The sequence below is a fragment of the Podarcis cretensis genome (genome assembly GCF_951804945.1).
Source record: "Podarcis cretensis genome assembly, chromosome: 3".
Lineage (NCBI taxonomy): Eukaryota > Metazoa > Chordata > Lepidosauria > Squamata > Lacertidae > Podarcis > Podarcis cretensis.
The window spans coordinates 22,544,030-22,557,488 of NC_137172.1; the positions used below are offsets into that span (position 1 = coordinate 22,544,030).

Below are 13,459 nucleotides of genomic sequence, written 5' to 3' on the forward strand. Positions count from 1 at the left end.
TTTCAGCCCTACCCCTAACATCCTCTCCCTCTATCTATTCCCAAATCTGCTGTGGAGAGTTCTACAGTCCTCCAGGGCAGATGTTGGGGCATGTGAGGGGCTGTAGGTGGAGAGGTTCCACCGGAGAAGCGGAGTTCTGATCTGTTCACACATGGACATATTGAATATGGCCCAAAGTTTCTAGGTAGCTGAAATTCAGCATCTGGTTCAGCATCTGTTTTCCCTCCCTCCCTTTAGGTACAATTGAAGTCCTCAAAGCAATGCATGAAATGCAGGTAGAGCCTGATATAGAAACATATTCCAACTACGTTTTGACAAATTTTGATGATATCAGCTCTGTGCGCCATCTGCTGCAGGTGAGTTAAGTAGTTGGCTTATTACTTTATATCCCAGTGATGTTAACTTACCAGGTTTCATTTTACCTTTGTGGTGATCTGATGCTGTACTAGCCCTAGAAGCATGCCTCCTAAATTAACCTTTTAAACCTTATCTTTAATGCATTTTCCATATTTTACAGAAAGCTGCTTTGAGGCATTAAGGGGGGGGCTCATTTTTACATCAGTATAATTTTAAGCCATTCATTTAAATCACATTTCTAATTTTTAAATCTTTATGCATCTCAAATGGTTGCTGTAATAACTAAAAGCTATTGGCTTGCAACTAAATACACATTTTATTGTCTTAGACAATATCCAACTAACTCTGTCAGCAGCAGGATTTATGCTTGTACAGTGGAATGCCCTCTCCTCTGCCTGTATGCACCCCATGCCCTCTCCAGATCTGCTCCAGAAGGTTGAGGGAAACCTAGAACAGATTTAAGGCTACACAGAGTGAGGAGATTCTGTTGTGCAAGCTTAATACATATATATCTTAGAAATATTTGCAACCTATTAGGAAGGCCGGGGACGCGGGTGGCGCTGTGGTCTAAACCTCTGAGCCTCTTGGACTTGCCGATCAGAAGGTTGGCGGTTCTAATCCCCGTGACGGGGTGAGCTTCTGTTGCTTGGTCCCAGCTCCTTCCAACCTAGCAGTTCAAAAAGTGCAAGTAGATTAATAGGTACCGCTCCGGTGGGAAGGGAAATGGTGTTTCTGTGTGCTGCTCTGGTTTCGGTGTTCCATTGTGACAGAAGTGGCTTAGTCATGCTGGCCTCATGACCTGGAAAAACTGTCTGTGGACAAACGCCGGCTTCCTCAGCCTGTAAAGTGAGATGAGCACCGCAACCCCAGAGTCGTTTGTGACTGGACTTAACTGTTGGGGGTCCTTTCCCTTTCCCTTTTTATTAGGAAGGCTAGTGCCAACCTTCCATTCAGAAGAGGACGGGGCTTGTCTAAGGTTGATTGCTGAATTCATACCAAAGTTCAAATTTTATGCTGGGGGTCTTAACCACTGTGCTCTCCCAATTGTTACTGCATTTTGTCTCTGTATTATATTCTTTCCATAGGAAGCAAAATGTCCTATTGATAGTAAATCACTCTCTGCAGCAGAAATCAGATACACAGCAGCCACTGGGAGACTGGAGGATGTTTTAGCTTTATGTAAGTATCCTTGATGTTGTAATTATTATTTGTACAGCCGTTGTCTGTTGAAGCTAGACATAAGAATGAAAAACTTATTTTTTATTTTTTTAAAAAGTCACCTTGATAGTATAAATAAAATTTACTTCACCACTTCCCTAGACTTGGAGTTCTAGTGTAGCTTGCCTCTTTATAAATACAGAATTCATGATTAAAACATGCACAAAATAAATCCATAAATTCGCATTGGTTTCCAAACTTCTTTAGCCTGAGGGTTGTGTTCTATCTTGGCCAACCTCCTGGGGGTTGCATGCAAGCAGTGGTGTAGCCACCCCACACTCTCCCATCTATAGGGTGCAGTAGCAGCGGATGACAGGCTGGGGTTGCAGTGGTATTCATTGTTGCTGAGTATTGGAACAGAGCAGTGGAAGAGCAAGGCTGCAGTGTGTTTGGTGCCGGCAGGATAATAATAATAATATAATAATAATTTATTATTTATACCCCGCCCATCTGGCTGAGTTTCCCCAGCCACTCTGGGCGGCTCCCAATCAGTGTTAAAAACAATACAGCATTACATATTAAAAACTTCCCTGAACAGGGCTGCCTTAAGATGTCTTCTGAATGACAGGTAATTCTTTATCTCTTTGACATCTGATGGGAGGGCGTTCCACAGGTCGGGCGCCACTACCGAGAAGGCCCTCTGCCTGGTTCCCTGTAGCCTCACTTCTCGCAATGAGGGAACCGCCAGAAGGCCCTCGGCGCTGGATCTCAGTGTCCGGGCTGAACGATGGGGGTGGAGATGCTCCTTCAGGTATACAGGACCGAGGCCGTTTAGGGCTTTAAAGGTCAGCACCAACACTTTGAATCGTGCTCGGAAACGTACTGGGAGCCAGTGCAGATCTCTCAGAACCGGTGTTATGTGGTCCCGGCGGCCACTCCCAGTCACCAGTCTAGCTGCCGCATTCTGGATTAATTGCAGTTTCCGGGTCACCTTCAAAGGTAGCCCCACGTAGAGCGCGTTGCAGTAGTCCAAGCGTGAGATAACCAGAGCATGCACCACTCTGGCGAGACAGTCCGCGGGAAGGTAGGGTCTTAGCCTGCGTACCAGGTGGAGCTGGTAGACAGCTGCCCTGGACACAGAGTTAACCTGCGCCTCCATGGACAGCTGTGAGTCCAAAATGACTCCCAGGCTGCGCACCTGGTCCTTCAGGGGCACAGTTACCCCATTCAGGACCAGGGAATCCTCCACACCTGCCCGCCTCCTGTCCCCCAAAAACAGTACTTCTGTCTTGTCAGGATTCAACCTCAATCTGTTAGCCGCCATCCAACCTCCAACCGCCTCCAGGCACTCACACAGGACCTTCACCGCCTTCACTGGTTCTGATTTAAAGGAGAGGTAGAGCTGGGTGTCATCTGCATACTGATGAACACCCAGTCCAAACCCCCTGATGATCTCTCCCAGCGGCTTCATATAGATGTTAAAAAGCGTGGGGGAGAGGACGGAACCCTGAGGTACCCCACAAGTGAGGGCCCAAGGGTCTGAACACTCATCCCCCACCACCACTTTCTGAACACGGCCCAGGAGGAAGGAGCGGAACCACTGTATAACAGTGCCCCCAGCTCCCAGCCCCTCTAGGCGGTCCAGAAGGATGTTATGGTCGATGGTGTCAAAGGCCGCTGAGAGATCCAGCAGAACTAGGAAACAGCTCTCACCTTTGTCCCTAGCCCGCCGGAGATCATCAACCAGCGCGACCAAGGCAGTTTCAGTCCCATGGTGAGGCCTGAATCCCGATTGGAAGGGATCCAAATGGTCCGCTTCTTCCAGGCGTGCCTGGAGTTGTTCGGCAACCACCCGCTCAATCACCTTGCCCAAGAATGGAAGATTTGAGACTGGGCGATAGTTGGCCAAATTGGCCGGGTCTAAAGATGTTTTTTTAAGAAGCGGTTTAATGACCGCCTCTTTCAGCGGGTCTGGGAAGGCTCCCTCACAGAGGGAAGCATTCACCACCCCGCAAAGCCCATCGCCCAGCCCTTCCCGGCTCGCTTTTATCAGCCAGGATGGGCAAGGATCAAGAAGACAGGTGGTCGGTTTCACTCGTCCAAGCAGCCTGTCCACATCCTCGGAGGTAACAGATTGGAATTGATCCCATATAACAGGACCAGACAGAACTCTAGCACTCTCCCGCCCTGGCCCTGCTCCCACTGTGGAGTCTACTTCCTTCTGAATCTGAGCGATTTTATCTGCAAAAAGCTTTGCAAAAGCATTGCAGGAGATCTTGGGGTCCCTACCAGGCCCCGGTGGTACAGGTGGTTCCGATAAACTGCGAACCACCTGAAAAAGTCTCCTGCTGCTGTTTTCTGCAGATGCAATGGAGGCGGCGAAGAAGGCCCTCTTCGCCGTCGCCATTGCCACTTGGTAGGCTCGACGTTGAGCTCTAACCCGTGTCCGGTCTGATTCAGAATGAGTTTTCCGCCACCGGCGCTCTAGCCGTCTCAACGATTGTTTCATCACCCTCAGCTCCGGGGAGAACCACGGGGCTGTCCGGGCTCCATGCAATCGGAGAGGGCGCTTCGGAGCCAGACAGTCAATAGCCCTGGTTAACTCCGCATTCCAGCGTGCCACCAGGGAATCAGCTGAAAGGCCATCAACTTGGGATAAAGCATCCCCTACCACTCTCTGGAAGCCAATTGGATCCATTAAGTGGCGGGGGCGGACCATCCGAATCGGTCCCACCTCCCTGCGGAGGGGAAGGGTTGCGGAGAAGTCCAGTTGCACCAGGAAGTGATCTGACCATGGCACTTCTTTTGTTTCGCTTTTAGTTAATGTCAGATCACCAACATCCGTAGAGGTAAACACCAAGTCTAAGGCATGTCCGTGGCTATGAGTTGGGCCAGACTTATTCAGGGACAGCCCCATGGAGGCCATGCTTTCCACGAAGTCCCGAGCTGCCCCTTGTAAGGTCGTGTCGGCATGGATGTTAAAATCCCCCAGGACAACCAAGCTAGGTGTCTCCAGGAGTATATCCGCCACGACCTGAAGCAGCTCGGGCAGGGAATCCTTGGTGCAGCGGGGAGGTCGGTACACCAGTAGGAATCCTGTACTGCCCCTATTGCCCAACTTCCAGAACATGCACTCAGAAAACTGGGTCTTCCCAATAGGACGCCTGGTGCAGACTAATGACTTCCTAAAAATCGCTGCAACCCCCCCTCCCCGCCCACATGACCTGGGTTGCTGTGCGTAAGAGAAACCTGGTGGGCAAGCAGCGGCAAGGACAGGCCCATCTGCCTCATCCAACCAGGTCTCTGTCACACATGCCAGGTCAAATCCTCCATCCACAATCAGGTCGTGGATGGCAGTGGTTTTATTCATCATTGACCTGGCATTGCACAGCAACACTTTCAGGTCATGTGGGTTTCCCTTGCTGATTACTGTATCCTTCCGGTCAGGACCAGACCTGGAGGCAGGGATAGTCCTCAAACAACGACTAAACCTGCCTCCTCGGTAATGACATGGTCTGGTCTTAGCATAACTCCTCCTCCTGCCCGTGATCACCGAGATCGGGTGTCCCAATACATCTCCCCCTGTGGAACCTGCCCCACCCAATCTATTGGCTGAGGCCCACTCCCAGGCAGCCATGACCCTCCCCCTTAAAAGGCAAAATACAAACTAAATAATAATTTAACAGAATAACAATAATAATAAAACAAAACAGAACAAAACAAAACAAAGCAAAACAAGGAACAATAGTGCTGACTCAGTGCTTATCCCACCCCAAGCAAAAATAAAATAATGAAATAATATAATATTATAAAAAACAACAACCACCATTTAAAGTGCTGCAAATTAAAAGCGATTAAAACATTTAAAACCATTTTGTCCATTGCTGCCGGTAGCTACTCAGGCCTCTTATGCTGTGGCAGTGAGTGCAGGCCCCGCCCCCTAGGCCGGATGGAGTTGGCAGGAGAGGGAGCGGTCCTCCCAACACTCACGCAAGCAGCAGCAGCAGCAGCAGCAGTCGTGTCCCGGAGGCCTCTCTCAGGCCTCTTATGCTGTGGCAGTGAGTGCAGGCCCCGCCCCCTAAGCCGGATGGAGTTGGCAGGAGGGGGAGCGGTCCTCCCAACACTCACGCAAGCAGCAGCAGCAGCAGCAGCAGCAGCAGTCGTGTCCCGGAGGCCTCTCTCAGGCCTCTTATGCTGTGGCAGTGAGTGCAGGCCCCGCCCCCTAGGCCGGATGGAGTTGGCAGGAGGGGGAGCGGTCCTCCCAACACTCACGCAAGCAGCAGCAGCAGCAGCAGCAGCAGCAGTCGTGTCCCGGAGGCCTCTCTCAGGCCTCTTATGCTGTGGGTGCGAGTGCAGGCCCCGCCCCCTAAGCCGGATGGAGTTGGCAGGAGAGGGAGCGGTCTTCCCAACACTCACGCAAGCAGCAGCAGCAGCAGCAGCAGTCGTGTCCCGGAAGCCTCTCTCAGGCCTCTTATGCTGTGGCAGTGAGTGCAGGCCCCGCCCCCTAGGCCGGATGGAGTTGGCAGGAGAGGGAGCGGTCCTCCCAACACTCACGCAAGCAGCAGCAGCAGCAGCAGCAGCAGCAGTCGTGTCCCGGAGGCCTCTCTCAGGCCTCTTATGCTGTGGCAGTGAGTGCAGGCCCCGCCCCCTAGGCCGGATGGAGTTGGCAGGAGAGGGAGCGGTCCTCCCAACACTCACGCAAGCAGCAGCAGCAGCAGCAGCAGCAGCAGTCGTGTCCCGGAGGCCTCTCTCAGGCCTCTTATGCTGTGGCAGTGAGTGCAGGCCCCGCCCCCTAGGCCGGATGGAGTTGGCAGGAGAGGGAGCGGTCCTCCCAACACTCACGCAAGCAGCAGCAGCAGCAGCAGCAGCAGCAGTCGTGTCCCGGAGGCCTCTCTCAGGCCTCTTATGCTGTGGCAGTGAGTGCAGGCCCCGCCCCCTAGGCCGGATGGAGTTGGCAGGAGAGGGAGCGGTCCTCCCAACACTCACGCAAGCAGCAGCAGCAGCAGCAGCAGCAGCAGTCGTGTCCCGGAGGCCTCTCTCAGGCCTCTTATGCTGTGGCAGTGAGTGCAGGCCCCGCCCCCTAGGCCGGATGGAGTTGGCAGGAGAGGGAGCGGTCCTCCCAACACTCACGCAAGCAGCAGCAGCAGCAGCAGCAGCAGCAGTCGTGTCCCGGAGGCCTCTCTCAGGCCTCTTATGCTGTGGGTGCGAGTGCAGGCCCCGCCCCCTAAGCCGGATGGAGTTGGCAGGAGAGGGAGCGGTCTTCCCAACACTCACGCAAGCAGCAGCAGCAGCAGCAGCAGTCGTGTCCCGGAAGCCTCTCTCAGGCCTCTTATGCTGTGGCAGTGAGTGCAGGCCCCGCCCCCTAGGCCGGATGGAGTTGGCAGGAGAGGGAGCGGTCCTCCCAACACTCACGCAAGCAGCAGCAGCAGCAGCAGCAGCAGCAGTCGTGTCCCGGAGGCCTCTCTCAGGCCTCTTATGCTGTGGCAGTGAGTGCAGGCCCCGCCCCCTAGGCCGGATGGAGTTGGCAGGAGAGGGAGCGGTCTTCCCAACACTCACGCAAGCAGCAGCAGCAGCAGCAGCAGTCGTGTCCCGGAAGCCTCTCTCAGGCCTCTTATGCTGTGGCAGTGAGTGCAGGCCCCGCCCCCTAGGCCGGATGGAGTTGGCAGGAGAGGGAGCGGTCCTCCCAACACTCACGCAAGCAGCAGCAGCAGGAGTGCTGGATGGGCTCTGCCAGTGCCCCTGCAGCTCCCCTCTCCTTCCCCCCTCCATCTTGGTATGCAGCAGTGACTGGAGAAGCAGAGGTCAGGTATGCCTGACCCCACAGTTCGCTGCTGACAGAGTGGACACACAACCCTCCTCAGTGGTCAGCTGGGTGGGTGGGTGCTATTTTCCCCTCCCTGTTCATTAGTCGCTCTGATTAGCATTGGAGCAGACAATTTGCATTGCCAGGTGCCAGACTAGGTGAGGTGGTTCAAATTTCTCCACCAATGCTCACCAACAAATAATCAGTAATCTCACCTCTTCCCTCATGTGGCTATCTATTGATGGGATGGGGAAACAAAGAAGGATGGTCTTAGGCACTTTTCGTAGGTAACCAGAGACGTCAAAGCTCACATTAGTGAGATTCTGATACGCTGCACAACTTCCAAGTGTGGAGCATGATGATCTTGGGATTACTGTCCATCTCCTTTACTTTCCCTATGTGTGTTTATCAATGTTTTTCTTCCTCCACCCCACTCCAACTTAAACTGCTACAACATCCAAAGAGTCATCAGTGCATACTTGTCTTTAGTAGCTTCAAGACTCATAACGCTCCTGAAATGCTGCTTTGTACATTAAACCATTGAACCATTCATTGAACCATTCTGTATACCAGGAGTCAGCAAACTTTTTAGCAGGGGGCGAGTCCACTGTCCCTCAGACCTTGGGGGGGGGGTGGACTATATTTTGGAGGGGGGGGAATGAACAAATTCCTATGCCCCACAAATAAACCAGAAATGCATTTTAAATAAAAGCACACATTCTACTCATGTAAAAACATGCTGATTCCTGGATCACTCGCGGGCCAGATTTAGAAGGCAATTAGGCCGGATCTGGCCCCCGGGCCTTAGTTTGCCTACCTATGCTGTATACTGATAGTCTTACCAGAAAGGGTTTAATGTTAATAGATCAAATTAAAGCTTCCTTTTGTGGTGCAGCTGGTTAAGGGGAAGGCAACCTGTTAAAGCGGACTGCTACCAAGGGCTATTGATTGCAGCTTCCAGGTTTCTATAATGCTTCTTACTTTGCCAAACCTTTATTAGGCATTACAAATATAGGCCATCATAGAACACACACACACACACACACACAAATATACAAATAAACAGGATTTTCATTGGAGTCAAAGTTCTATAATGCACAGATTCCCAAAACTGACAAGATGAAAACGATGAAGCATCAGTTAAAGAATCTGGGCGCATTAGACATTGTGCACAAGGGTGCCTGTTCTCCCTTTCTCAACTGCCCCATTCCACTTCATTGTCATCTATTTTTCATTTTTTCCCCTCTCAGACTTGTTTGTTGCTAAGGAAACCAGCTTGCCGGCTGGCAGCAGCAGCAGCAGTTGAGCATACAGAGCTGCACTGTGTTGTTGTTTTTTGAAACGAACAAAAACTTTTAAAACACAAGATTGCTTTCTCATTTATTTATTTCTATATTTAAATAACAAACAACATGAGCGATCACAACAAAGAAGCAGGGAAGTTCTTCAGTGTAAGGCCCAGTTGGTCTAGGGCAGAGCTTTCCAAACTTTCATGTTGGTGATACACTTTTTAGACATTCATCATTTCACAACACAGTGATTCAGTTTTACGAGCAAACCAGAGGTTAAAGTAACCCATTTCCAGCTCTGGGAGGAGTGTGGGGAGCATGTGCGCGACACACCTACACACTGCAGCTGACACACTGACGTGTCGCGACGCACAGTTTGGAAAGCTCTGGTCTAGGGACTGAATTTGGATTCTCCTGCACTGCTTGTCTGGAAGCTGGCATGGAAGAAGTAATGTGTTCTGCTGGAGTGCATGCATTTGAAAGACAGATGGGCACTCATGTTTCAACTACTAGAAATTCTGCACAGCTGTTGATTTTTAGAGCTGTTCAATGTCCATGTTCTTCCTCCGTCAGCTGTCTGCTGTCCCAACTCCCCTCCACACATACCAGCTTCGGTGTTTCATTCCTGGCTTGAATTAAGCCGACTCCTCCTGCCCCTAGTGCTGCATAGCAGTCTCTGTTGTCACACATAGCCGAGAATTATGAAATTTAGCTTCCCAGATACATTACTGAGAGCTAATGAGTGTTATGGATTATTCTTGATATTACTGTTTTATCTTTTGTAATCCGCTTTGGGTTTTTTTTAAAATACGTGTAAATTGTATGAGATAAATAAATGTATATCACTTGGTGGGGAATGATTCAACAGGGACTGCTGCTCTAAGTTAGTATGCACAGAGATGAATATGCAGTAAATGCATTCCCTAATAATTGACCAAAACTCCAAAAAGCACTGTAATTCCAGGGTATTGTATATCTTTCTCTTTCTAGCCAGTAAAGAAAGACCTCTCTGTGTTTAAAACTTGAAATTATTGGAAGATCATGCATTCGTGTGCCAAGATGATCTTACTAAACAGATTCTCTTTAAATAAAATGTCTTTTGATACCGATGGCTTAATCAATCCTTTTTGGAGAAGCAAGATTCAAGACGTTCTAAGGATTTTTATTTATTCTGCAGTGTCTTCTCCAAATATGCCACCCATAGATCAAGTGCAATTCAGAGGCAGTCTAATCTTTGGATTCAGAAGGTAAGAGTTTATGAAGCTTTCACTGCCACCTTTGTACCTTTGATGCTCTTGGTCCTTAATCCCAGGATGGTATTTTGGGCAGTTGCTTTATGAAAAAGGGGGTGAGGAATGAAAGCATATTTTTGCCCATAAGCTAAAAAGTCAGTCAGTTAGGAGCTGGATGGGAGTATATCTGTGGCTGTAAGAATCAGTGCAGGCCTATCATCTCTCTTAAGGTTTAAAGAGCCAGAATGAACCCTACTTCCCACTGTTATGAGTGACATGGGTGGGAAACTTTCAACCTATGCAATCACTGGCTATAGCATAATTGTTTTTTGGGTTCTGTGAATCGAAAGCTTAATTAGTGATTATGTAATTGTAATAATTATAATTTATATAGTGCATTCAGTTTTCAAAGTGTTTGGTGCATGTTGTTGCCATAATAATGGCAACATTATTATCTACTGAAACAGTATTATCTACTGGAACAGTATTATCTACTGAAAGTAGCTGGGTATGATAATCTCAGATGAAGCACCAAGGCTGTGCTTGCCTAAGGGTACCCAATGAAATGGCGGAATTCAGTATAGCGCTAATAAACTTTTTTCTACCCCTGCGGGCTGTTCAGGGGTTTCTCCCAGTCCTCCAGGGCGGATTTAAGGGAGTAAAGGAGGGGAAGCTCCATTGCCCTAGTGGGGGTCATTGCTGTGCTTATTGCAATTATTTGTATGGTTTTAATATATTTTATGTACATAGTTGTACTTATAACAATGTTCAGTTGTTTTTTAATATGTTTTTCTATGTTTTTAGTAGTTCTCATTTTAATATATAAGCTGCCTTGAGTCCCATCAGGGAAAAGGCGGGGAATAAATAAATTGTTGATGTTGCTGCTGCTGCTGCTGCTGTTGTTGACGACAAGGCAGGGTATAAATAAATTGTTGTTGCTCAGTTTTTACTTAATCCATCTTCAAAGTAGGTGTTATGTTATTTTGACAAAGCCCAGCTTCCTGATTCACAGTCATGTGTTGTCAGGCTATGTTGTTGGACTGTTGCTATATCAGAGCGCAAGTTATTCCACATGCTAAACAACACCCTAAATTGTCTTCTCATCATGCTAGTTCAGTATGTAAATGGAGATTTTTGAAAATAATGGGAAGCAATTATTGACTATAGCATTAGAAATGCAATTTGTGCTATTTGGTTTGTTCATTTCTGAAATTTCTTTCTCTGGCCAAAGTTAGCAGATTTAGATATTATGGTACCTTTTATAGGGTAACTCCATCTGTTTTCAGGGCCTAAAAATGTGTTCACTATGATTGGTGAAGTATTTGGCCAATACTTGAAATCCTGATCAGACCAGTTGTACCTTTCTGTGGTCCTCGAGGTATTATTGAACTATAGTTTGAATCATCCCAGACCGCTGGACAGGCTGTAGCTGATGGAATTTGGAGTTCAGCAACATCTGAAATGCCCTACCACTCCTTGAGATCAAAATGCTTTAGGTTATACCACCCCCCCCCCCGTCATATCTATACCTATTATGTTTTCAGATCATCATGCATAAACAATCCTATTTGGAATCTGTATTGAATAAAGGAGTGGGACAGGAAGAAAAAGGGGGAAATTCTGAAAAGCACAATAGTTCCTGAAACCCCCTTTCTGATGGAGAGAAATCAGCTGTTTTGTTGAACAATGCCTTGAAATGTTAAATAAGCACAGCAACCATAGACTGCTTTAGGTTTTTTAAATAGGTCCATTAAAATTTCAGACCTTGTGTACGTGTTACAGTGACATAGGGCTTTTTCGAGACACCTCCCCATTCCAAGAATAATCTTGGAAGAGTTTTGAGAGATGTTTCGTAAATTCAGAACGTCACAACTCAGAGGGATAAACATTGGAGAAGTGACAAGTACAGCTAGCCATGCACATATGAAAGTCTCTGCTTCCTTGGGTGCTTGCATAACTCTTTACCTCTGGCAGTTCAGAGTGTATTCCAGTGCTCATTGGCCACCATCAGAGTGCAGTACCCAAGCCATATGCTTGTTTTTCTTGAAAGAGAACCTCCATCCTAGCCTCTTTATGTGTTCCCGGAGAACAACAGGGCATTTCTGCTACTGAAATCCTGTTTGGTTCACCCTTCAAGGAGGTGGGAGGTGAAGAGGCAAACAGTGCAAGTACTAGTCTTCTGGTCAGTTGCTCATGAAGTAATTCAGCATAACCCTCAAGGAAAGGGAACTTTGGGTAGGATGGCTGTAACTTTCAAAGTAAAATATTAGTAAAACCTCTGTTAGCATAAGCCATGATTTGCCATTCTGGTTTGCTAACCAGTCTGCTATTCATTCAGGAATTATGTCTAGCTATAGTCGAGTGTAGTTAATTATGGTTTGGTGAGCGTACTCACCCTTTGAAAGGCGAACGTTGGTGACAGTTCATGGTTGTCAGGCTCCCACCTCAAAACACACCGGCAGCAACTCTTACTTGAAAGTATGTGGTGGTTTTTGGAGCTTCTATCATTATTGAGTATCAATCAATTTATTGTGTATAGCCAAAGGCTTGTACAATGTACAGCAGAGGGCAAGAGCCCTCTTGAAAGTAAGGAAAATATATTTATTCAGGCTAATAGAAGTACAGGCTTAGCAGCACAAGGTCCAAAAGTAAAGAGCCCAAGGCCTGTGAGCAAAACCAGAGGCTTATAACTCAACAGAAGCTTTGAATATGTCTCTCTACAGCTAACATGCCCCCCCCCCCCAGCCAAGCATTTAAAGACAAGGTAGGGTGAGCTCATTCATGGGACTCTCTCACCCCTGAGTCTGCTGCATTCACACACATGCTAAAAACCCACTTATCCAGCTGGGAAAACTTGCCGGAGCAAAAATGTCTTCAGCTGTGCAGACTGTGGGTGCCTGTCATATGGACAGGAATGCCACCCTACAATAGAGACTTCTTTACTCTACTCCATTACCAATAAATAATGCAAGGTGAAAGGTCTGGCAGATTAAGCCAGGATGGGTACACATGTCAGTGAATCTGCCCGTTTCTTTATAATCAAGGAAAAGCTGAATTAGTTTTGTTGTTGTTTAGTCGTTTAGTCGTGTCCGACTCTTCGTGACCCCATGGACCAGAGCACGCCAGTCACTCCTGTCTTCCACTGCCTCCCGCAATTTGGTCAAACTCATGCTGGTAGCTTCGAGAACACTGTCCAACCATCTCGTCCTCTGTCGTCCCCTTCTGTTTGTGCCTTCAATCTTTCCCAGCATCAGGGTCTTTTCCAGGGAGTCTTCTCTTCTCATGAGGTGGCCAAAGTATTGGAGCCTCAGCTTTAGGATCTGTCCTTCCAGTGAGCACTCAGGGCTGATTTCCTTCAGAATGGATAGGTTTGATCTTCTTGCAGTCCATGGGACTCTCAAGAGTCTCCTCCAGCACCATAATTCAAAAGCATCAATTCTTCGGCGATCAGCCTTCTTTATGGTCCAGTTCTCACTTCCATACATCACTACTGGGAAAACCATAGCTTTAACTATACGGACCTTCCCCTTCTATTTGCCAGGAGGTGATGGGACCAGTGGCCATGATCTTAGTTTTTTTGATGTTGAGCTTCAGACCATATTTTGCGCGCTCCTCTTTCA

General features: G+C 48.2%; 2 protein-coding genes across 2 annotated transcripts in view; both read left to right on the forward strand.

The window, feature by feature from the left end:
* ABCG5 (ATP binding cassette subfamily G member 5) overlaps positions 1-13,459 on the forward strand; it is a 231,802-nt gene that overhangs the window by 78,984 nt on the left and 139,359 nt on the right. The window lies entirely within an intron of this gene.
* LRPPRC (leucine rich pentatricopeptide repeat containing) overlaps positions 1-13,459 on the forward strand; it is a 124,191-nt gene that overhangs the window by 34,999 nt on the left and 75,733 nt on the right. Inside the window, exons 12-14 of the mRNA XM_079968468.1 lie at positions 238-356; positions 1,443-1,536; positions 9,785-9,854. Of these exons, the coding sequence (XP_079824594.1) occupies positions 238-356; positions 1,443-1,536; positions 9,785-9,854 (283 nt within the window). The remainder of the gene's footprint in view (positions 1-237; positions 357-1,442; positions 1,537-9,784; positions 9,855-13,459) is intronic.